The 22680-nt window shown below is 41.7% G+C and overlaps 1 protein-coding gene across 1 annotated transcript in view; it reads right to left on the bottom strand.

Moving 5' to 3' along the window:
- Positions 1 to 3464: 3464 nt before the first annotated feature.
- Positions 3465 to 22680, bottom strand: part of POLQ (DNA polymerase theta) — a 56896-nt gene continuing 37680 nt past the window's right edge. The window contains exons 19-30 of the mRNA XM_048293885.1: positions 21004 to 21244; positions 19741 to 19934; positions 17893 to 18030; positions 16421 to 16595; positions 15804 to 15939; positions 13226 to 13344; positions 12449 to 12633; positions 11983 to 12094; positions 10289 to 10413; positions 8652 to 8805; positions 6794 to 6909; positions 3465 to 3948 (exon numbers count right to left, since the gene is read on the bottom strand). Coding sequence (XP_048149842.1) covers positions 3835 to 3948; positions 6794 to 6909; positions 8652 to 8805; positions 10289 to 10413; positions 11983 to 12094; positions 12449 to 12633; positions 13226 to 13344; positions 15804 to 15939; positions 16421 to 16595; positions 17893 to 18030; positions 19741 to 19934; positions 21004 to 21244 — 1809 coding nt within the window. The 3' untranslated portion in view covers positions 3465 to 3834. The remainder of the gene's footprint in view (positions 3949 to 6793; positions 6910 to 8651; positions 8806 to 10288; positions 10414 to 11982; positions 12095 to 12448; positions 12634 to 13225; positions 13345 to 15803; positions 15940 to 16420; positions 16596 to 17892; positions 18031 to 19740; positions 19935 to 21003; positions 21245 to 22680) is intronic.

Here is a 22680-nt window from a genome sequence, read left to right as displayed (position 1 = left end):
GTTGGTGTAATCTCTTTTTTCCAACCTCTACTCCGAGATTCTTTATAGTATTTCAAAGGGGCACGGTTTGTGTAAAGCCTTTGGGTGGAGCTTACACTTCTCATTCAGGAATACAAAAATTGCAGTCCTGCTTGTTGCTGGGGTGGGGATGGTCACCTCCCTTCCTTCAGGACCTCGTGCCAGGACAGAACCGTATCCCAGCTTCTGCTCCCATGCTCCATTGCAGGGAGCTCACGTGGAGCTCATACCAGCCCCCGGGAGTGTTACCAGCCTTGGGCCCGGGCTTCCCAGCCCCCTTCCTGTCACTCCCACTCCAGGGTAAACACAGTCACGCACAGGCTGAGCTCTCAGAAGGGAGGGAGTGAGCACTTCCCAACAGCACATCTGAATTGCTCTGCCAGGAGAAGCTTAAATGTCAGCCAAAGGTGCTGAGCTCCCAGCTCCCTCTTGTCAGCTCCGTACAACTCTATTGATGAAACGCAAGCAGCATGGGAGAAAGGCAGAAGGATCAAACCAGATCAGATTACCAGTGTCATTATTTGTCACCTGCCTGTCACTGCTTCCAGTAGCAAGGGAGAAAAGGAAAGCTGCAGCAGAAGGACCCAGGCAAAACAAGCTTGTGGTCTGCATGTGAGGAAAAGCACCAAGAGGCTGCAGCAAACACCAAAGGTGTGAGTTCCTGCTACCAAGGCTGAGCAAGTTCTGCCCCGTACCAGTAGCCAGCTGAATGCAAATTGAAGTCACTTTGAGCAGAAGGCAGATGGGAACCAACCAGACCGGGGCTGCTGATGGGCTCTCCCGGTGAGGAGCTGGGTCCTGCAGGTTCCCATCATGTGAAGACAAGGCACTCCCAGTGACCACAGCTGCTTGCCAGGACTGCATCCCAACCAGATTTGTTTTGGCAGGCAGACACACCCCTGCTGGTGCAGGAGCCAGGCAAGGGCAGTGCAGTAGCAATTCTGGGTGCACCAAGGGACAAGGCTGCCAACAGTTCTAACAAACAGAACTCTCACTCCTTCTGCAGCGTTCACCTGTCCTTGTCCCAGGCTGTGCTGGAGTGGGCTGTGAAGAGAGAGAAGCACACAAACAAGCTGAGGAACTGAGCAAACACTACCAGATGCATCCCATCCTGACCACACAGAGACTGAGACTAACCTGCACTCTGCTTGTGAGGTCCTGAATTAATAAAAAGCCCGATTTCCAGCTAAACACAGGCTTCAGCCCATCAGAGGTGGGGGAAAAGGAGCCCACAGGCTAATATAGGTGAGTAATGTGAGTGGCCAGGCTCCTTCTACCACGTTCAGAAAACAACACATACCCTTTTCTGCACTTCTGGCCAGTGCCTCTGCTTACCTAACCTAAGCCCTCTTCTGCTTCCACTGCTCAGTCTCACTGAGAGTTAAAGTCTAATCAGAATTGAGGAATGTAAATAGCAGCAATCAGACAACAGCTCAGAGCCAGTCCTGGTAACACAACTCAAACGCCACAGTGGCTACCTCTTATCTTCTCATTTGCTCCAAATTACTGCTTAATTAAAATGAACCCATCGAGTTTGTTAGTCAAAATGAGTTTGGGCACATGTTAATCCCCTTACCAATTAGCACCACCCCGTTCTAGAGAGCTTGCTGAGAAATAGGGGTGAGATCCATCCTTTGGAAATTCTGAAGGCAGTGTGTGGGAGGGAAATACTGTAACGTGCCAAAGAACAAGCAGCCCAAATGACAGCAGCCCTAGTGAGGCCTGAAATACGGCACAGGTGTGTCACCACAGGACACCCAGGGACAGGAAATCATCAGGCCATGTGAACTGATAATGAGTCCAAGCCAGCATCTTCACAGGCAGAGCACACAAATGGTCAGGCACCAGGGTGCCACGGCTCGGATCTATTAACAACAAAAGCTTTAATAAACTAAGAGAAAAAAACAATGCTGTGGATAAAGAGTTCAGCCATCAGGTGACAGATGTCATAGAAAGCCACGGCATAGAGCAGGCAGGAAGAAAACAAAAAAAATCTCAATGTAAGGTGGAACACAGAAGGGGAAAGAAGGCCAAGAGGGTGCTGAGCAGGGCAGTCACAGCAGCCCCACCTGGGGCTCTGGCTCAGGACCACGTGTCCGTTTTGCTGCACAAGAGGCAGGTGGTGGATCAGAGTCTGGCATGCAGCCTTTGGTAGGGAGGCCCCGTTACCATCTTTGAAAACTCCCTGTGTTCTCCAGCCCTCAGTGCCAGGGACTTCTGATGTCGGGATAATGGCCCTGCCAAAAGTGCCGCATTTGAAGTTAACGAGCTCGAGCCCCCTCTCAGGCTGCTGAAAGCCAAGTCTGCATCCTCTCAGATCAGGCTGAAAAAGCAGCTTCAAAAGTACACTGCTTACAAAGGAGCCAGCAGAAGTTCAGAAATGAAAGAATAATTAGGGGCTTGAAAACTTCTCACAGGAGGCAAGAATGGAAAGATGGAGATTGATTACATTAGGGAGGAACTGCAGAAAAAAGACATGATACAATAATTAGAGGCATAAGGAAGATGACGGGAGGCACTTGTCCTCCCTTTTCTTGTAACACACAAGGGCTAGACGATGAAAATGACAGAATTCAAGGTCAGGCATTGTGTGAAGTTAACAAAAGCAGCTGAACTTGTGTTACTGTCACAACTGTCTGGAAGGGAAATGAGAACATGTGATGTGAGATTTAGCCAGACCAGAAGGTATTAGTGGGGAGAGTAATGCCAAATAGTGGCAGATTAGTTCCCTGCAAGCTCCTTCCTTGCCCCTTCTTTTGAAGGATCTGATCCCAGCTCAGCTTGACAAGCCCAAACTCCCAGGAAAACCTTCTGCCTCATCACAGGGTCAGAGCCAAAGACACTGAGGCAAAGAGTGGGAGAAACCTCAGCAGGTTTTAGTGGGGCAGCCAACAGGCAGGTGTGAGGCTTCCTTAGGAAAATGGTCTCTGAATGAAGAGCCACAGGTCACCCACCATAGTGTAATGACTCGTCTCAAACACAGCAGACCTCAAACTCCAGCAAGGCTGCCATGTCAGCTGGCCAGACTGAGCTGGTTTTCTTCTTCACAAAAATATGCATTGCCATTAAGTTTTTAACCAATTCATTGAGCTTCTTTCTTTAAAATGTTTCTACTGGTGATTTTGTATTAACTCTAAGAGACTCCAAACAATATCCCTCTTGAGGCCAGTTTGCAAGGCAGCAGCAGGATGGATTACAGCAGTCAGTCACCGAAATGCTTTCTTAAAAGTCAGAGGCCAACCAAGCACAAATTCCACTTGCTGTGAACCCTGCACAGCTGCTCAGTGAGAAATCCCGCCAGCTGCAAAGCCACTTCAGCACCTGAGTGTCATCAGCAGAATCCTGATAGTACAAGACAATCCTGGCAGAGGCCTGCAAAATTCTACATCAAGTGCAACCACAATGACTTTTTTTGCCCTAGACAATTACACACAAGAACTGCCAAATTATCTTTGTGCCTTGTTTTAATAAAGTAATCCAGCTCATTTCATATGTAATAAATTCATTAGGCTTTGGAGGTTTGTACAAGATCAAGCACACTTTAACAGAATTCATTTAAATACCCTTCTTTTAACAATTAATCATTTCACAGTTTTGTAAACACGCTTCAGTGCTCTGACTGAGCTCTGAAGGGTTTGGCTTGGTGAATTCATACCATGTTCCACCACGTGTTTCAGAAGGCAGCTTGTTACCCTGCCAGTAGGAACACAGCACAGGAGGATCACACTGCCAGCAGGTGATCACAGGCCCTCGCCCTGCCCGGTCCGGTCCATGGTGCTTCTGCCTCCTCATGCATGGGAGAGCCACACAGCATTGTCACAGCTCCAGGTCCTGCAAGTCTCCCCAGCTGGGGCCAATTTTCACTTTAACATTCAGTTTCACTGAGAGTTTGATGGCGTTTTCCATCTCGTGCTTCACGATCTGAGCAACCTAAGAGAAAATGTCAGGCATCAGACACACACACAACTTCAATGCTCTGGGTTTCTGTCAATAGCTGGGGCAGGCAGACACCTGGAATCCTCTCCTGCATTTATGTGCACTGACTTACCACCAATGGGAATGCAACCAAATCCTAATTGGTGTTTATGAATGGAGAACCTGTATAAAGCCAGTGAGATTTTATGCAGCACAGAGCTGTGACTGGTTCTGCAGTGTTTAAGACTACTTAGAAAAGAGGCCAAGATTAACTTTCTATTAAACACTTGAGAGTCCTGCAGAGTCTCATCTTTCACTCAGCTGCATAACTCTTATGTGTTTCATGGAATCTGTTCTGAAAACTTCAATGTACTGAAAGTAAGACACAAAACAACTTTGCCAGAAGCAAAGAACAGTGGCTCCTCCGTGCTGTGCCAGCATGAAAAGCACTTTGTGAAACACAAACTATAAACCTCTGGGAAAGCAGGTCACATTCCATGTGGGTGCTACAAATACTGTCCAGGTTTCCCCTCAGTGTTTAGTTAAGGCAACTCCTGCCCTCTAGTAAACATATGAGGTAACTGTTCTCTGCCCTCAAAAAGTATTCCTGAGAAAACACTCACTTCAATACACAGTTAGAAGACAGAAATTATTTCTTTCTGCAACTATTTGGATTACAAGAGACTGGATTTTTTCTCCCTGACTGTAAAAACCTGCCCTGGATAGAGGTACTCCCTTTCCTCCCCCAAGACCTGTGCAGAATCCAGCCTGTCCTGGATTGCTTATTTGAATGAATCTTCCAATCCACACCATCCCATGAACCTTTCCACAGCAGAGTGAAAAGACACTTTTAAATTACAGTGATTCCTCAGCTCAGCTAGAAGCCACTCTGTCAGCAGAGGGAACTATTCAAGCTTTCTGACCCTTCCATGTGTTTTCATAATTTCCTCACAGGTACCCACCATAGAAATTCCTCCATAGTTTTTGCTGGGTAATGGAGGAGGGGATTCGAGGAGCTCAGAGCACAAGCATTTACAACAGTATTAAGAACTAGGGGAAGATTTGTCTTCCAAACCCCTGTGCCCCTACATTCTGCATTTCAAAATGATTGTGATAACCTAGAAAATGCTTTGAAATAGGATGTAATTCAGCACAGATGAGTATAGAGCAGAAAGAAGCAGGGTAGAGAATTAGGACAGAAATAATCTACTGTTCCAAAATAGGATGAAAAATAACTGCCTGGGCAGGAAAAAAATGGGGTTATCAGAGATTAAAAACTGAACAGGTCTTAAGCAAGGCACACTGCTGTGAGAAAACAAGGAAATGAGATTCTGGAACACAGAAAATGTTGCTTGCATGACACACAGATCCATTTTCCACTCTATTCAAACCACTCCAGCCTTGACCAAGTTTGGGGCCCAGCATATCAAAAGAAACATGAACCATACAGAAGGAGATTCTCTGAGAATGGTCACAAGTCCAGCACATGGCACCAGCAAAGAACATCAGATTAGGGCTGCTGCACCTAGAACCAGGAACAGCAGCTGTGCTGCAGGGGAGACAGGAAAACCTGCTGGTTTAAGCAACTGCCCAGAAAAATCTATGGAGAAATATATCTGAAGGAAGTTAGAAAAGCTGGTAATAATTGCTCTTGAAGTTGAGGTAGTTCATGAAAAGAATAGAATACAGTAAATAATAAGCAAATCCATCCATTTTCCAGTTCTCCTGAGAACACCATGATAAACTGGAGTCAGTATCTAAAGATGTTAAAGCCTATACTCAGGGGATTTCAGTCTTCTACAGGAAGAATATTAGGAGCCTTTTTGTCTCTAAAACAGCCTGCCTGGATTGAAGCAGCAGATGTCTGAACAAAGCTGGCAAAATGAGAAAAAGCTTGAGCTGAGATTCAAGACAAAAATATCAACCCTTTTGTTTTTATTTAAATTAATATATATATATTAATAGCTATACTCATGTATATCTTCATATTTTTATTAATACATATTTATTAATATATACATGCACACTCAGGCCAGTCAGCAGTGCTGAAAGCTCTTTCAGACTAGGAGTTACTGCTTGTCTTCAGGAGTCACCTTTTGTCATTAACAATGTGCCTGTGCAGAAGTGGAAGAAAGGTATCCCCAAGGTATCCCAAGATATGGAAGCACGGCCTGGGAGCCTCCCTGTGCTCAGGACTTGGGAAACACTGAGCTGCCAACACCCAGCTCAAACACCTACCCCTGAGAGCTGTCACACAGACACCTCTGTGCCCAGGCACAGGAGTGCCTTCAGGGAGGAAGAGCATGCACACACACACACACACACACACAAAAGGCACTTTAAAACCACAGAGCACATTCCTTGTACCTACCGTGCTGCCAACCAGCACCAGGAAGGCAAGTAGGTAGGGAATGAGGAAGCAGTACCAAAAGGATAGAATCCTCCTCTCCCTGCACAGAGTACAAACCACAGCTGTAATAATACGTGTTCTGAGTTAGGCACCAGAGCATAAACAGGGAGGCAAAAATACCTCCAGATAAGGAAACACTTCCCCCTACACCTGTCACCAATACTAAGCCACTTCACTCACCAAGCCTCACAGAGAAGTTGCATGAACTGCTGTTATAAGCAACAAAACACATGCTGAAAGTGAACTTTGGCCATGAGGATGGCTTGAGTCTGAAAATCAAGGGATCAAGCATGCAAACATGTTTTTTATATCCAGCTGAATTTTGTTTTCACAGACCTTTCAGCATGCAGGGAAAGGGGATCCAGGGAAGAGAATGTGAGCTCCTAGAAGGAAGGCTTGTTTGAAATACAGTGACACAATACAGCTGACAGAGGAACTGCAGGGCTGTACCTGGATGACATCGTCCTCTGCAACTTCATAGAGGAGCTCATCGTGCAGCTGGAGAATAAAGAAGCCTCCTCTGATGGGATGTAACATCCCTGCATTTCTCCTCCTCAACAGCCTTCCTGCACAGGTGAAGGGCAGAGTTTGTTAGGTACCATCATAAAAAAGTGTGTTGCTTGTATCAAAAACCTTTGCACATTCCTAATGCTGAGAAAAAGAACGTGAGGAACTTTAAAATTAAAAAGCCCATGCCTACAAACAAAACCACAAATCATTGCTGTTCTATCAATATTTGTACAGCTACTGAGGGAAAGAATGTTAATGAAAAGTGTTTTAGATATACACATTTCAGCCTTACATTATAAAGATATGAATCATAATGGAAACAAGAGATAGTTGTGTCTCCTGAACCATCTGTTTTAAAAATAAATTTTAAACAAAATCATGCGAAGTTTAATCAGAAGCTGGTTTACAACATTCTCTCTGGGAATGAATTAGGATTCTGCTTTTCTTCCAGAAACATTTTAATGGTAAGTTTAAGAAAGCAGTAAGCCTCCTGCAAAATGCAGTTTCTGAAACTGTAGCTCCTGAGTAAAACAGAGGAAGGAAAAAAAGAGCAATTATTGAATAAACAAGTAAGCAGCTGACAAAACCAAGATCCTGGTAAGCCTTCCCTGACAAAAAATAAAACAAACCCTTCAATGGTAAAAGCTGTTGGTACTTTAAAATAAACAAACACAACCTCACACACAGACTCAAAAGTTATTTATTTCTCAGGTTAGCTGACAGGAGGACTTCAGTTCACGGAAAGGGTTTCAAGCCATCATCAGTTCCTCACACAAGCCTCACACTGAAGCAGCAATGTTGAAGCAGCAACATAATGCAGGATGTTCCTCTGATGGCACAGGCATTTCTAACTTGCTGAAAAAGAATTCCTTCCAGTTCCTTAAACACTCAGTATCAGAGTAGGGAAAAACTGCCACAAATGTATCTACTCACCTCCCTACAATTACACTGGCCAAAGGTCAGTGGCTTCTGCTCCTAGGAGGGGCATGAAGCTGTGCCAAGCACGTGCCTTCTACTCATAGCTGACCTCTGAATCTGGTCTCTCCAAAGTAAACTCCCTGATACATTTTTAGAGGTCTGGCAATTAATTATTTAGTTTCCAAATAAGACCTTTCATATTAAGACAGCTGCATGTTTCAACTGAAGCACAAGAACTGTCAAGGAAATATAGCTCTCCATCTCCTGTCTTTCTAAAATACGCCTGATGAACAAAACACCATCTACATTATGCTAAAAAAAGTCTTTGTGGCATTCCTCTGGGAATGAGCACCCCAGCACAGCTTTGCTATCTGCAGCCAAAAAAAACTTATGCCAATAAGTGCTTTGTATAATACTCTCACGGAGTCTCTGTACATCAAATCCTAGCCAACAAATTCCAGAGTTAATTCTAACCAAAAAATGTATTTTTGGAACCAGAAGTTGTCCCACTCAAATTTTTCAGTGCCTCTGAAGCCAGAGTGTCTGCTCAGTTCCTCCTTCCCACTTCTGAACAATTCTGTGGTGGCATCACAGACCACATCACACAGGAACTCTCACTGCCAACCTTTGCAAGATCTGCTCTGAGGTAATTGGACTCTCTGTTCTGGTCACATTTGCTTTAGTTTGTTGAGCATTCTTCCTCCTTCCTTATGACTTTTTTGCCCCTTAAACACAGACTTACCACTGCCAGGAAATAAAACATCTCCCACCCCTAGGGCCAAAGGCACTAACTTTTTTTCAGGCTTTTTTTTTTTTTTTTTTTTTAACATTAGTAACACTGAAAATCATGCTCCAGTGTGCAAAGAAGAGGCATCCATACCGGTCTTATCTCTCTGGAAGGAGCTCTCCAGATGTCCATGGGACTTGAACACAGAGGAGAAAGCTTCCAGGCGTCTCTGAATATTCACAGTGGCTGTTTTGACAATATCTGCAGCAGATCCCTGAACAGTTGTATTCACAGCCTGTCGCTCTGCCTGAACAGAGACAGTTGTTCTCAAAACTCACCCCCAAAAAACCAAATCCAGCATGTCACATGTACTTAATTAAAAATAATAAATACATGGCCAAATATACACACAGTAAAACTTCCAAATGAAGAGTTTGTTCTATCTGCCTGAAAGAAAAGCACATTATAGACTAGCTTCAGACACAAAATTTCTACAGGCGCCTGAGAAAATTCCACAAACTTAAAAGTAACGAATATCAAGGGTAATAACCTGCAAGAGTCACAATCCACAAGAATAAGCATATACACATGGTAAGAGTTTCAAAGGGAGTGGAAAAATCTCAGTTAATCCAAGCACCACAAGACACTTCTGCCTATCTTCAAAGGGATGGACAACCAAAGGCAAGTAACTGGACTTTGTGGATTAACAATCTGGTCTGCCACATTAAATCCTGACTGCCAGAGCATTACAGCTGTGCAAAAACACACCAGACCACCATTATTTTTCAACACAACCAACTTCTCTACTAGTCCCCTCCTCAGACAAGAAAACTGTATTCAAAGCTTCTTCTCTATTTGTTTAGAGCTGAAACATGTGCAAAGAATTTTGAGGATGATGAATGAAAGTGAAGATAATTCATTAACTGGTCTTTAATATGATTTTAAAGACTAAATCAAATTTGAACAGAAGATGAATCTACAAAGCTTCCTGAGGAAGTATTTTTCAGATCAAATGGTCCAAAATATTTTCAAAAGTTTTTTGAAAGCCTCCTTGTTTCCCTATGAACTATATGGAGTACAAACACCCCCACTTCCTCCCTCTTCTACCCTAGTCTTTAATTCCACACAACTTGATCCAGCTTCCTACTGAGAACTATACTGCTTCCTCCCCACAGAAAGACCTCCCTAGGGGGTCAATTTACTGTTACTGGAGTAGAGGCTATGGCAGAAGTGTCCAAAATGACCTGGAAAAAAAAAATTAATGCTAGTGCAAAGGTGTATACTAAGTAAATATTTATCTAAGAAGTTAAAGCCATTTTCCTTTCAGGGAAAATAAGAAAAGGAACAAATATCCAGAAATACAGGACTTAAATGCCCTGTCTTGTTCAAATGCTGACAGCATGTAACATACAAAGACTGCTGAGTGGGAGCAACTCAGCCTGAAGAGTTAAAGTGTATCACTGTGTGGAGGCTTTTTAAAATCATGTCCATTGATTTCAATAAATTACTCACTCCAGCTCCAGCGTGGGAGTTCTGAAGTGAGGTTAGCACAGTGATGACAGCTGCACACCCAGTCACAGAAGACTTACGTCAAACAAGACATGACAAAAGCTGTTATTCAGAGAATGACTGAGGGAACAATGAACTAAGCAAGAAGTGGAAGGTCATGACTAAGATTGCTCACAAACCTTGTAAAACTGCAGACATGGCTATGCGAAGAAATCTGGTATTTTAAAAATAAAACTAAAAAAAGAATATTTAAAGAAAAAAAGGCATGGCACTCAACATACATGAGCTTTGCTGTAGGGATTTGGATCTTTGATAGCTGGCAGGTATCGCCGTCTCCCCAGGATGGTCTGCACAAACCCATCCCTTCTGCAGCTCCGCACTGTCTCCCTCAAGAATTTCTGAACCCCTGTGAAAGAAGAGAGAAAGTTTTCTGGAATACAGCTGATGTTCTGTACTGACTTCTCAGTGGGGTCACTGAAAGCAGTCTGGGGCAGCCAAGCAGCATAGAGGAAATCCTTCAAATTTCCTGGACCCCATCAGTGGACAAAGGCACACGATCACTCATTCAGCTCTGCTGCAAAACCTATTAAGACTTTTGAGATGGAAGAGAGTGCACAGTGTCAGGATATCTGGCTGTGCACAAGGAGGTGGGAAATCCATTCTGCACAGTGCCCAGGCACAGAGGGTCATACGTGTATTATTGATAATGGAGAGGTCAGAACCTGGACCAGCACTGGAAAGACAAGTAGTAGGGAGGGAACAAATTGAAAGCAGAAGCCAGAGCCCTTGATGCCTCAGGCTGCCTGACTTCAGGCTGTGTCCCTTCAGATTCTAGGATGAAAGAAAATCACCCACCTGCACTTTGCAAGGAAGGAGCAAATTCACTGAGAGTGTTAGAGAAACTTAGGTCAAAGAAAGGTGAGATAGGGAAGAATGAACTGCACTGCAAATTCAGGTGACAACTGTACGAAAGTGGGGAAAGTTAACTTCAGACAGTTTCTTTCCATGTTTACAAAATATAAGATGTAAAAGGAGCTATTCAAAATCAAGATTGATGGCATCAGTCAATTCATTAGGCATGTCATTTAGCAGTCAGCCTGGCAACACATACCAAGTGAAAATCCATGAGAAGTGAAGTTACAGTGTAAGGTACACGCAGTTTGCATGCATGCACATGTGCCAAGAGAGAGGACACAGGAAGTCCTTCCTAATGGTCACGAAGGAGAGACTATTCAGAAATTAATGGAGACTAAACAGACTGTTAATAGAAAACCATTTCTCTGCATCTGTCTCCTAAAGCAACAAACCCTAAATGTCCAGAATATAGTTTTCCAGCTCACTTTCAAGTCCTATGATTAGAGCTAGCTGCCTCTTGTCCCATTTGCCCTCCATCCTTTTTCTGATTACAGCTCTGTTCTTTCTACAGCTTTCCTAAAAATTAACATGCTTCTTAGAAACACAACAATGTCTTTTTACAAAACATGGGAGCGCTACTCTGAGCAGCTGGATAAAAATTAAAGGGCAATATGCAAAACAGTTTAGAACTCCATGAAAGCAGAAGACAAGAGCAGAAGAAAGAAATGGTTATATTTAAAAATTTTAAGCATGGTCTAAAGTTGTCACAGCATATCATTTGAAGCTGTGTTTTAATAAGAAAAACCATGTGTCTCATCCCAAAACTTAAGAGCTTTAAAATGACTCCTTAGGGCTTATTATTTAATCAAAATAACAAAAAAAAAAAATTAATGTAATAAGTAAAGAACAAAGTCCTAAAGGTGACTACAACCAGAGAGTAAAACATTACAGAGTATTAAACTGCTGCGTTCATGCACTGGACATTTTCAAAATGAAAAGCATTTTCAAGAGATACGAGTAGTAGGTTGAGACAAATTTAGGATTTGAAGAGACATGGAGAGAAGGGATTAAAAACAACAACCACCACCACCACCCAGCTCCCAAACAGCCATATCCAAACCTGTGTATCTTGATTTGAAGGACTCAATGTAATTGGCAGCTTCATTTTCATCAATCCCCATCTGCTCGCCTAAAGATTTTGCTCCTATTCCATAGATGATTCCATAGCAAATCTGCCAGAGGACAGGGTGAAGAATCGCAGCCGTATGGTCAGCCATGCAGAGAAAGCAGAACCAAAACAAAATGTGATTCACTGGCAGACAAGTGTATGGAAACAAGGGCAAGTATTCAAGAAGAGAGACCCTCTCTGAGTCCAAGCCATCCATGCTGCTTTTCTCCACCCTCATCCCCCAAAATCCCGACAGCTCCAGTTGCAACGTAGTGGGAGTGGGAGGACGGACAAAGCAACTACTGAACAATCATGGCTGAACTCACACAGAAAAACATACTACTGTGACTCCACAATGTGTTGAACACTGAACCTTCCTGCCCAGAAAGCTGCTAGTGAGTTTTTTTCCTGAAATTACCTGCTTAGCTTGTTGCCTGGTCCTGTCTCCAACAGCTTCGGGATCCATCATTTTCCATTCTGCTGCGATGCTCTTAAAGACATCAGTACCACCATTCAAGGCTTGAATGAGGCGACAGTCACAAGACAAATGAGCAAGGATCCTCAGTTCCAGCTGAGAGTAATCAGCAGCCAAGATTAAGCCACCTGAAGTCAAGAAGTTATCAGAAAGCATTATTTCATAAATTACTCCAATATTCCATCCAACTTGCCAGCAAGAAGGACTGAACCCATCCTTTATCTTCTGCTCTGACAGTTTTTCACAGCAATTTCTATCAGACAAATTCTTGCCTGTTTCCCCAATGCTCAGGCCTGCCTGCTTTACATCCAGTCACTACAGCTAGAATCCATCAAAACCAAAGAAACAAGTATCTGTCCAGGCGTCTGAGACAGAGCAGGCAATGTCAGAACTGACACTTGGATAGAAAGAACACTAGGTAGAGTGCAATTTGTGTATTAAGAGCTGCCTTAGCTACTACCTCTTTACAAAACAGGTATTCTTAAAGAGGAAATAAAATTGTGAACATGTGAATGATATCATTTGAATACTTTCCCCAACTGAAACTCTCTCTTTTAAAGTCTTGTGAATAATTTTGAAGGCATGCTAACTACTGCACTAGTTTTCCAAGTAGGCTGCTCAGACACATATATACTGTTACCAATTCTTAAACCTTCATTACATTTAGGATTTTTTGCTAACCATATACTTAACAATTCCAGAACAGGACCTGGGCATTACCTGGGAAGGGAACAAAAGCATGCCTCATGCTAACAGAAAATGGTATTCCTCTTTCTTCGGATCTGTTTGCAGCTTGAACCTTTAGCCCATTAGGCAAAATATTGGAATGCTTTGTGCATCTGTGGAGAAAAAGAATGACTGCCCTTCACCAATTTCTAAAATACTAAGAGATGCATAATCATTTTTACCACAAAGAATCAATGAAACAAGTGAGACAGTGGCCTCTATTCCATTTTTCTGGACAATCCATACCCAAATTTTACCATGGGGGAACTGGACAGAGACCACATCAATACCTGAAAGGGATTTACTGATTCTGAAAAGACTTAGGGATAAATCTCCTGGTACATTCAGGATTCAGTTCAGAAATTGGATCATTCCACTCTAAAACAGGTAAGATGAATGGCCCCAGATCTGTGATGAGCGCATTCAAGAAAGACAACAGAGTCACAGGAATCCTAAAAATTCAACACTCCACCTTGAGTGTCAAGTCTCTCAACATCATTCTCCCCTGCAGAATGCACACACCAGGCCATACCTAGCAGAGGCAGAAAGATCCCCCACCCCAACATCACCCTCATTACTGCACATGCACACACATTCCCAAGTAAGCCTGTGAAAACAGAGCAGAAGTTGCAGAAGATGTGCTCATACCACATTGCACACTTCCTCCTGAAAGACTGTGGGGAAAATCTCCCCAAAGCTACTTGATTTTCTTTTCTGGGAGGCCAAAAATTTACAGTGTCACCCAGGTGCTCTGCATCCTCTCAGGGCTTGCTTAGGTCTCCTGTCCCACCAAGTAGCTGCAGATGGAATTGTATCCATGAGCATATCCACTGAACAGTGCACAGCTCTGACACCATTCACATCACATACTCCCATCAGCACCAGTCTACCAGACAGTCCAAGGGGCTCTTCACTGGAAGGCAAAAGGATTTTATAAGCCCTTGATGTTTGGATCAGGGATCTGAGCAATTTCTTTATCAAAATGAAAAGGTATCTCTGAGATCAAGACTAGTTTCAGCAGAGCACAGAAAAGACATCATGCTCTCCCTTGTGCACTTCCTTTTCTTCTTAAATATTGTCATTTCAGGAATGGTAGGGAGCAATGATATGAAAGCACAAAAATCACAGAAATAAATTTTCAAAAGAAATAAAGGTGAGGGACAATTACATGTCTGGGTACTGCAGAAAATCACACTGTTCCCCATAGGTTCTCAGTTTAGTTAAATGTGTAAGGGCTTTATACTATGACCTAATTTAGCTACACTCCTTTGGTCAGAAGCTTCTTACAACAGGAGGAAAGAGTAGCAATAGTAGTTAGTAAGATAATAGACAGTTTGGACCAAAGCCTGGAAGGCCTATCAGACTTGGCTGGATGGCAGTTTCTTTTGTGCCAGCAGTCATTTCTGTGCCTTTAGGATTGCCCATCTTCATAACACAGTGGCTGCTTAACTAAGGAATGTGTGAAAATGTAGGAAAAGTCAGCCTGAGAAACAGACCTCTCCAAGTCTGGCAGACACTCCATTCCTTTGATGGGCTCTTCTCTACAAGGAAGACTCTCAAGAAACCAGCACACTCCCCAGCCATTCTGACAAGCTGCTGCAAGCCTGAGCATTGCCACAGCTTTAAGTCAGAATGACATTCCTGCCTCCATGGCTATGCCTGGTTCTTCTGAGGAGAGATGGACAAGATCCTTCCACTCCTGAGTTCTCTTTCCATTTCTTTCCCAAGGCACAAGAGTGTTAAACACATGGTGGTAGGAGGTGCCAGACAGAAGAACCAAAAACCTCAAATTTCTCACATCTTGCTGTGGGGAAAAAAGCTTAGAAAAGGCACTCAGGTGAAATAAATGGGACAAGAACCTGAAAGGAAAGAGAAACTGAAAGGGCAGAAAAGGACCACCAAGTATGAAGCCTCAAAGCTCACAAGGTAGTTGCTAAAAGATTCACCTTGGTATTTCACTAGACTGCCATGCAACTGTTTAGGCATTGGCATGGAATGCTGTCCAAGTAGAACTGCAGAACCATAGAAAACGGGGCATGTGGTTAACAGAAACCAAATTGAGAAATCTTCCTCTGCTACCTGGTAGTTTCTGCAGGTCATTATCACAAATAAAATTATTAACGAAGAATGAAAAATATGTTCACCCCTGTTCCCTTTACAAACCGAGCTGCACAGCATAAAAAAAATTAACTTTTTTCTGCTTTTGCCACAATATCCTATCCTCTTTCAGAGTAGCTCTTAGCAAGTCAAACCAGATTCTAACTTCAGTTGAGCTTTTTTCACACTCATTTAGTTACTTCCACCCAACAGCTGGGAGCATAAGGCTCATCTCACTGAAGGGTTTCATAAAGGACGTCAAAAAGAAAGCAGATAGCTACATGAAACCACAGGCTGTTAGCATTATTACGTCTTTCATGTATCACTGATTTTTAGGTCTTTATTCCCCTGTAAGAGAAACACTGAATAACAAGTCACACTGACATGACAGCAGCCACAGGTGAAGTCAGAAAAGAGAAATTGGACAATCTGACCACATTAAGATTAGACAGAAGCTTTGCCAAGATCCTCCTACCTGCCCCCCAAAGCAGTACGAGAATTAGCATTTCCATGGGCTTGGGAGGGTGGGCTTTCTTCAACCACAGTCGGCATTTCAATCTCAAAATCTCTTGGCACATTCTGGATATTTGGCTCTATGAAGGTTACTCGACCTGAAAGGAAGACAAGGGAGAACTAAGGAAGGGTCCAAAAGGAGTCTCTTTAAGTCAGCACAGCTGCACACACTCTGCATCTCCAAAATGCAATGGGCAGGAGAGTGAGAGAGGACACGACCACTGCTCAAATTTTTAAAAAGGAAAATAAATCTGTGTTTAATCGGCTTGTGATGGTTCCCCATTTTTGTATCACTAATAAGAAACTCCCAAATCCAGCACCTGTTCTGGAGTCAGAGATTTACATGTGTGCAAGAAATGTGCAAGAAATTAATAATAATGCTCAGTGAACACAAAAGCTATTTCAAATACATCTTGTTTTCTAAGGCAGATATATGTCAAATAGATACACCAGTATTTTTGTTTGGTTGAAGTAGAGCACAGGCTTGATTTCCTATCTTTTCCCCTTAGAAAAGCTGCACACACATATGAGAAGACAAAAAGCCAGTAAGAAGTGAGGCCTTTGCACACATTTGTTCACCTGTAGCTGTGTGAGTCTGTGAAATTGGATATATCCTTTCCATTCCCAGTGCAGAATTCAATCGCTTCTCCCTCTGTAGTGGAAACACCACTTTAGTAATGGCGTTGTTGATCCTCCTCCATTCCAATATCAGGCCTGGCAATGGGTGAAGCGTCTTTAATTTCTCCAAAACATCCTTGTGGGAAGAAAAGGGCACAACTAATCAATGGCCTTTAAAGCTTTATAAATAAAGTTTTTGCAGTTCTGCAGGAAAAAGTGACTCCTTCACCCACAGTGAGTTTCCAGTGTCACTGCCTTAAAATTAAATCCCTATCCTCTCCACTTACACCACCTACACCTGGGTAATCAAAGCACCACCTGACACAGCTCCATTATTACCCACGAGAAGACAACCACTTCTCTTTGGACATCACTCTTAATCAGCACCAACCAATAAACCACCTGAAATGATGAAATAAAGCATCACTTGCCACAGGTCCCCTACATTGTCTCCTCTTGTCCAGCGTTAATGCTTCTCCTCCATCTTCTTGCATATTTTTCTCCCTGCTCTCTCCTATCTGTACACTAGGAACACAAAGTGAAGCCCTTGACTATGCTCCTTGAAAGACAAAGCTGATCACTAGCAATCAAATCCTTTCATGTTTAATCAGAAATATAAACGGACTAACAAGAACTTCAAAAGACAGTGGCATGCAAACATTTCTCAAAATAACATTTTTTTGTGTGCAGCAGGCAGCTGCAGCTTCATCCCTCCACATCACAAAAGGAGGAAATCCTCCCTTTGCTTCTTGCTCCCTGCTCTGCCACCACCACTGCACTCAACGTCTTCACTGCCGCTTGAGTTCCAGAAATCAATACTTGTCTTCTGAGCACAGACTACACTGAACAAGGGGAAACTAAGAAAACAATACAGATTAATGAGTCCTGAAAACAGGAACATATATATCTGCTAATTTCACTTGTCTGGCAAGAGCACCCATTAGCCTGCAGCAGTTGGTATTAATGCAAGTCCACAATATTTATCAACTGGCAAGGATGTCAATAGCCTTCACATTATACAAGCTCCTGATACACTAAATTTGATAAACCATCAGATTAGCCATTCTGAAGACAAATTCTCTGAAGCAAAAAATACAGATTTGATAGTAGCAGGAAGAGAAAATATTGTATTTATTCAACATGGTATTTAAGTCTCTTTCAAGCTGATGTGGAAAAATTCTTCTGCTATTGGCTTTACAAAATTATTGTGCTATTTTGGTCTTACACGTGATTTGGGAAATCAGATTCTGCCTGATTTACTCTTATTGAAGCCTGCAATTTATAGTCATGTACTCACTGCACTCAAGCTTTAGTAGAGCAGGAGTTACTCTGCTAACAGAGAAGGTAGAATCTAGTTTGAATTTCCAGTGATAACTGGAGGAGCAAAAGGCAATTAAAATTTACTTTCAGACTAGAAACAAACTTTACTGTACCTTGGTTGTACTGAACTGCTTGCTTAGCCTGACCCTGTTTCCTTTAGCAGTTGCTCTTCTGGTGTAACCCAGGGTTTTCTTGTTCCCTTGGAGTTTCACTTCTCCATTTTGTGGCAACTTCAGCTCCAGGAACAACACCTGAAAGAGGTCAGCATTTCAAATCAGTTTCTGCCCACTACTCCCAGGAGAAAACAAAAGCAACTGAGCACTTAAACAGCTTGTTCCAACCAAAGGATAGTACAAATGCTTCAGGTAATTAAAAAGCTGATTAAAGATCCCTGCTATCAAAGTCATTCCTCCTCATTTTAATTAACTACGAAATGCAATTTAAAATCTCATTTTCTGAACACTCTAAGTTTGAGTTCAGAGGTATGTTTTTAGAAAAGGTAATTAACTCCATCCAATAAGTGAGGTTATTACTGACAGTCAACTGTAATAAAATGTAATGTTCAGATGACTGAAAGTGGGAAGAACATTGGTGAAAAAAAAGAAGTGTTAGCAGGGAGCAGGCTTCAGACCAATATGAATGGCAAAGAAAGAGGTGGTCACAAATACCTTTTAGAGAATAGCTAGAGTATTAGTTTTTCTAACAAATTGTGAAGAAACTGGGAAATTAAGTATATGCTCATTTGGTGACAGAATACAGCTCTTAATTTTTCACTTTCTCTTTCAGTGTAGCATTACACACTACTTAGCAGCTATTGTCTTTCATTTCACAGCTAGCAGAAGGGAACAGAAAGCTTTTCTCTTGCACATTTATGTAGCACAGAAGTTTTACTGACAGAAAACTAGTAGGGTAACGTTCCACTAACCTATACAAGATACTTTACATGATGTGTAATACATTTCCACGTGAGAAATAAGCTTCTATAGTTCAGGAAACAGCATTTCAGAAAAAACTTTACTTCCCCTGTTCCACGAAGCAGAGTGAAACTGAAGTTGAGCATTATTTCACGAGTTCTAACTTAGGCTGCTGTTACTGAGCAAGACTTGTACATTTGCAACAATGAAGGAATATTTCTGTGGAACTTCTTTGACTGATACCTTGCAAATTTTGACTACTTCCATATAAAGGACAGTCCCTCAGCAAGAAAATAGTACATGGAGAAAAAAAAAAGAGGGTGTGAAAAGCATGCACAGCAATTATAATCTATTTCAATTATCTCATGTAATGTACATTAAAAAATGTAAGTGAAATTCTTCAGGAATTAAAGCATTGATATTTTACATAGAAATTTGGTTTTTTAAAAAAATATCAGTTCTTAAAAGGTTCTTAAAAGCAGACAGTAGTTGAGTCAAAACTTTTAAAGCTGTCTTTCCTTCTCTTTCATGCCTGTACAGGGACAAGGGTAACAATGCAACTTTTTCAGTACAACTCTTCTTAGACTCAAGACTACATGACACCAAATCACATCTCGTGTGCAGGACACTGGCATTGCAAAAAAACTTCTCCATTCCTGTACCACTCATCCAAAATACTCCAAAAGCCATTACATTGGCAGATCATCTCATGCACCATGAGAGGCCAAGATCCTATACAAACCACATGCATATTTTCACTTGGCTTCTATTTCCAACATACATATTTCCACTTCCAGCTTCTTTATCTCTGCTAATTTTGGCAGAAACCAGAATGATCAGTCACAAGTAGGAGAGGCACAGACCCTTGCAGGCATCAAGCTCATAATGAGTGTAAGGATAAATGAAGTCTCAGCAGAGTTGGGTTTGCATTTTGTCTTTTCTTCACGCGTTCTTCCCAAGTAGACTTTTTAAAATTTATTTTAGCCAAAGCCTCTTGATGGTAACCTCTGTGGAAGTTCTCTCTGTCCCACCCCAACCCTTATGTACCTCTGCAATGTCATCAGGGCTCGTCAAGGAGAAGCTGTGACCTGCCAGATGATACGCTTTGGTCTCAATCTGGCTCAGTTTAGCCTGCATGACCTGTTTCTGGGTCTCATAGGCTGTTGTGCTGAAACCAATGCCATTCAGCTCCAGCAGAGCCAAGCAATAATGGGTGGGCATCTCCACTTTAGAAAATACATCTGTAAAAAGTACAAACTCAAGAAAATCTTTTATAAAACAGATCAACTGCAGATAAACAGATTTATTAGGAGAAAAAATGGAGAATCCTGAGTTCTGAAAATACTGAAATGTTCTGACACACTGAAATCTTTTACTATAGATTTCATTTCAATACTTTTGTTCCTGGAATAAGAAATATTTCATAGTAAGAAGTGTTCCAGAACTTCCTATCACAAAAGTATTTAAGAAAGCAGCTTCTGTCAATTTTTTTTCTAAGAAATACATATCTCTCTGTTTATCAACATTTTATAAACTGTTTAATGTAAGGCTTTCTATCTTGATACACTTTAATTCCACCACCCACATATTTTAAAAATGTTCTAAGGTTCAACTGTAACAATCATAAATGATGTGGTAAACTTGCAATCAAATACTTCAGTGGGATTGAACCATAATCCTCAGCTCTGGATACACTTTAGGGGAAACCATCATAATGACCACCAATAGATATATGCTTTTGGGGGTTTTTTTTGATGGCTTGTTTTAAAACAGCACAAGCACTCAGCAATTATTAGTGCAAACATACAGGATCATTCACTATGGAATCACTAGAGTTTCGTGGACACAATGCATACCTGACAAATCATGCTATATGGGCAGGCCAAAGAGCAAGAAATCTCCTTCAGAAAATATTTGAGGATTTTAGGAATTACTTCTGACAAGGAAATCAAAAAACTTTTGAAAATATTAATGAGAAACCATAGACAGACCTACAAGTCCCTCAGAATGGCCAGGGTACTCACCTGGGAGGTAGAAATATGCTTGATTCGTAGACTTAGAATAGACTCTGCTACAGCCTTAACCACCGGAACTGGTGGATATTTGGGATATAAGAATTATAGTCTAATTTTTTTTTTCAGAATAGATATAATTCCAAGGGAATTTCTCTCTTTTAACAAATGAACATTTTGACACAGAATATATTAAGGACTTCTAAACCTCCTCTCTTCTGCACTGATCATTCAGCCTGTGGTAGCACAGCTAAATTTACCCTCCATCTTTGCCCCCAAGTAAAGGAGGTCTCTTTACCTGTCAGATTTTCCTTCTGCAATTCCTTATGGAGTTGGTCCATGACATTGAAGATAAGCACAGACTCTGTGGCTGCTCTGTACCTCCCAGAATGATCTCCACTGGCACTCAGCCCCAGGCTCTGCACCCCTTGGCCAGTGCCCACTCCTTCCAGGAGGGGCAGCTCACTGGGGAGAAAGTTGGTCACCATGTTGTGAAGGGTGCGTTCCTTGGAGCCAGAATCCAGCAGCCAACATGCAACCTTCAAAAGGGAGAGCTCTGTGAGACTTTTTTTTTACATTTTAGTCATAATACAATGCAAATATTTAACCAAGGGTGGTTAATTCAAGGTTACAGCACATATTATTTTTCTTGATTTGGCAGGCAAATTGCAATAATTTGTTACATCATTTCGGTAAAAACCTTCAAGAGGGCCTAAGTCACTGAAAAGCTTAATTCTTGAGAATGAAGAATTATTTCTCTCTAAAAGGAAAGTTATTTCTGAACATTTGAAAATTTTATCCTGTGTCAAATAAACACATCTTGAAGTGTCTTTTCACTTATTAAAACTTAAAGGGAATAAATATGAAAATCAGGATCAAAATATGCTTAGTCTGAAAAATTACTTCATAAAGATCAAAACTTGCTATTGATCTAGAATATTAGCCAAGCTAAACTCTCCTATCTTTTGCAGAACTGGACTTATGCCAGGAATTCTGTATGGGGTACTTTACTCCTGGTGAAGCTTAAACCCCGGTCTTCAAAGCATGTTCATTTATAGTTATATTTCAATTTCTTGTGTCAAAACAGGATGAAACACAGATATCTACACTGTCTCTGCCATGTAAGCAGAAGTAAAAAACCACAGGTGTATACATATGGGACTGGGGAAGGGGTATGTATATATTCATTGTATCATTAAAATGAACAAACATGACTATTACAAGGAAGTGTGAGGGGAAAGATGCTTTTACTGCTCTTTAATTTTATCCTAAAACTACATCTTGGAATGAAAAAAACCTATGTTTGTACTTGTGTTGAACACCTTACCTAAGTTCCTGCAGAGTTGAATATTGCCACAATGCTGTTCAGCTCATATGCAAAGCAAGCTTTAAAAATCAAAGGAATTTTCAGTGCATCTAGAACTTTTCCTAACGTGGGCAAGAAGGTGCTTTTTACCTCAAGCTAGTGTTTCATTCGAGTTACAACTAGTACCCAAACCTTTTGAAATTACAAGTAAACATGGTGGGTTTTTTGAGAAAACAGTGGTAGCAAAGAGGTCCATATGTACAGTGGGTAAATATTTTGCTTACAAAGTCTTCTGCTCTCAGAAGCAATAACCTGACCAGGAGCACTTGTAACATTTCAGTCCCAGGCTTCTTATTGCAACAAAACAGGAGTTAAGTCCTGTCCACCAGTACTGAGGAGAGATTTATCTTCATTTCCCCTGCCAAGTAAGGTATGAAATAATAATAATGTGTTAACCTCTGAAACTGTTTGTTTCTCTTGCAGGCACCATGAATATACATAGCAAAGCAAATGTCCTCTAAATACTGTTCTAGATTGCCCACTGAAAGAGAATTTCACTAAACCTCCAGACAGATGTACATATTCATACCTAAATAACAGAAGTACCAGAAGGTACTCCTGTCTTTCCACTGCTGTGTTTAAACTAGCAGTTTTACCCAAGCAAAATTT

This window comes from Corvus hawaiiensis, chromosome 2 (assembly GCF_020740725.1).
Source record: "Corvus hawaiiensis isolate bCorHaw1 chromosome 2, bCorHaw1.pri.cur, whole genome shotgun sequence".
Taxonomy (NCBI): Eukaryota; Metazoa; Chordata; class Aves; order Passeriformes; family Corvidae; genus Corvus; species Corvus hawaiiensis.
This window is presented reverse-complemented; position numbering and strand designations above follow the sequence as displayed.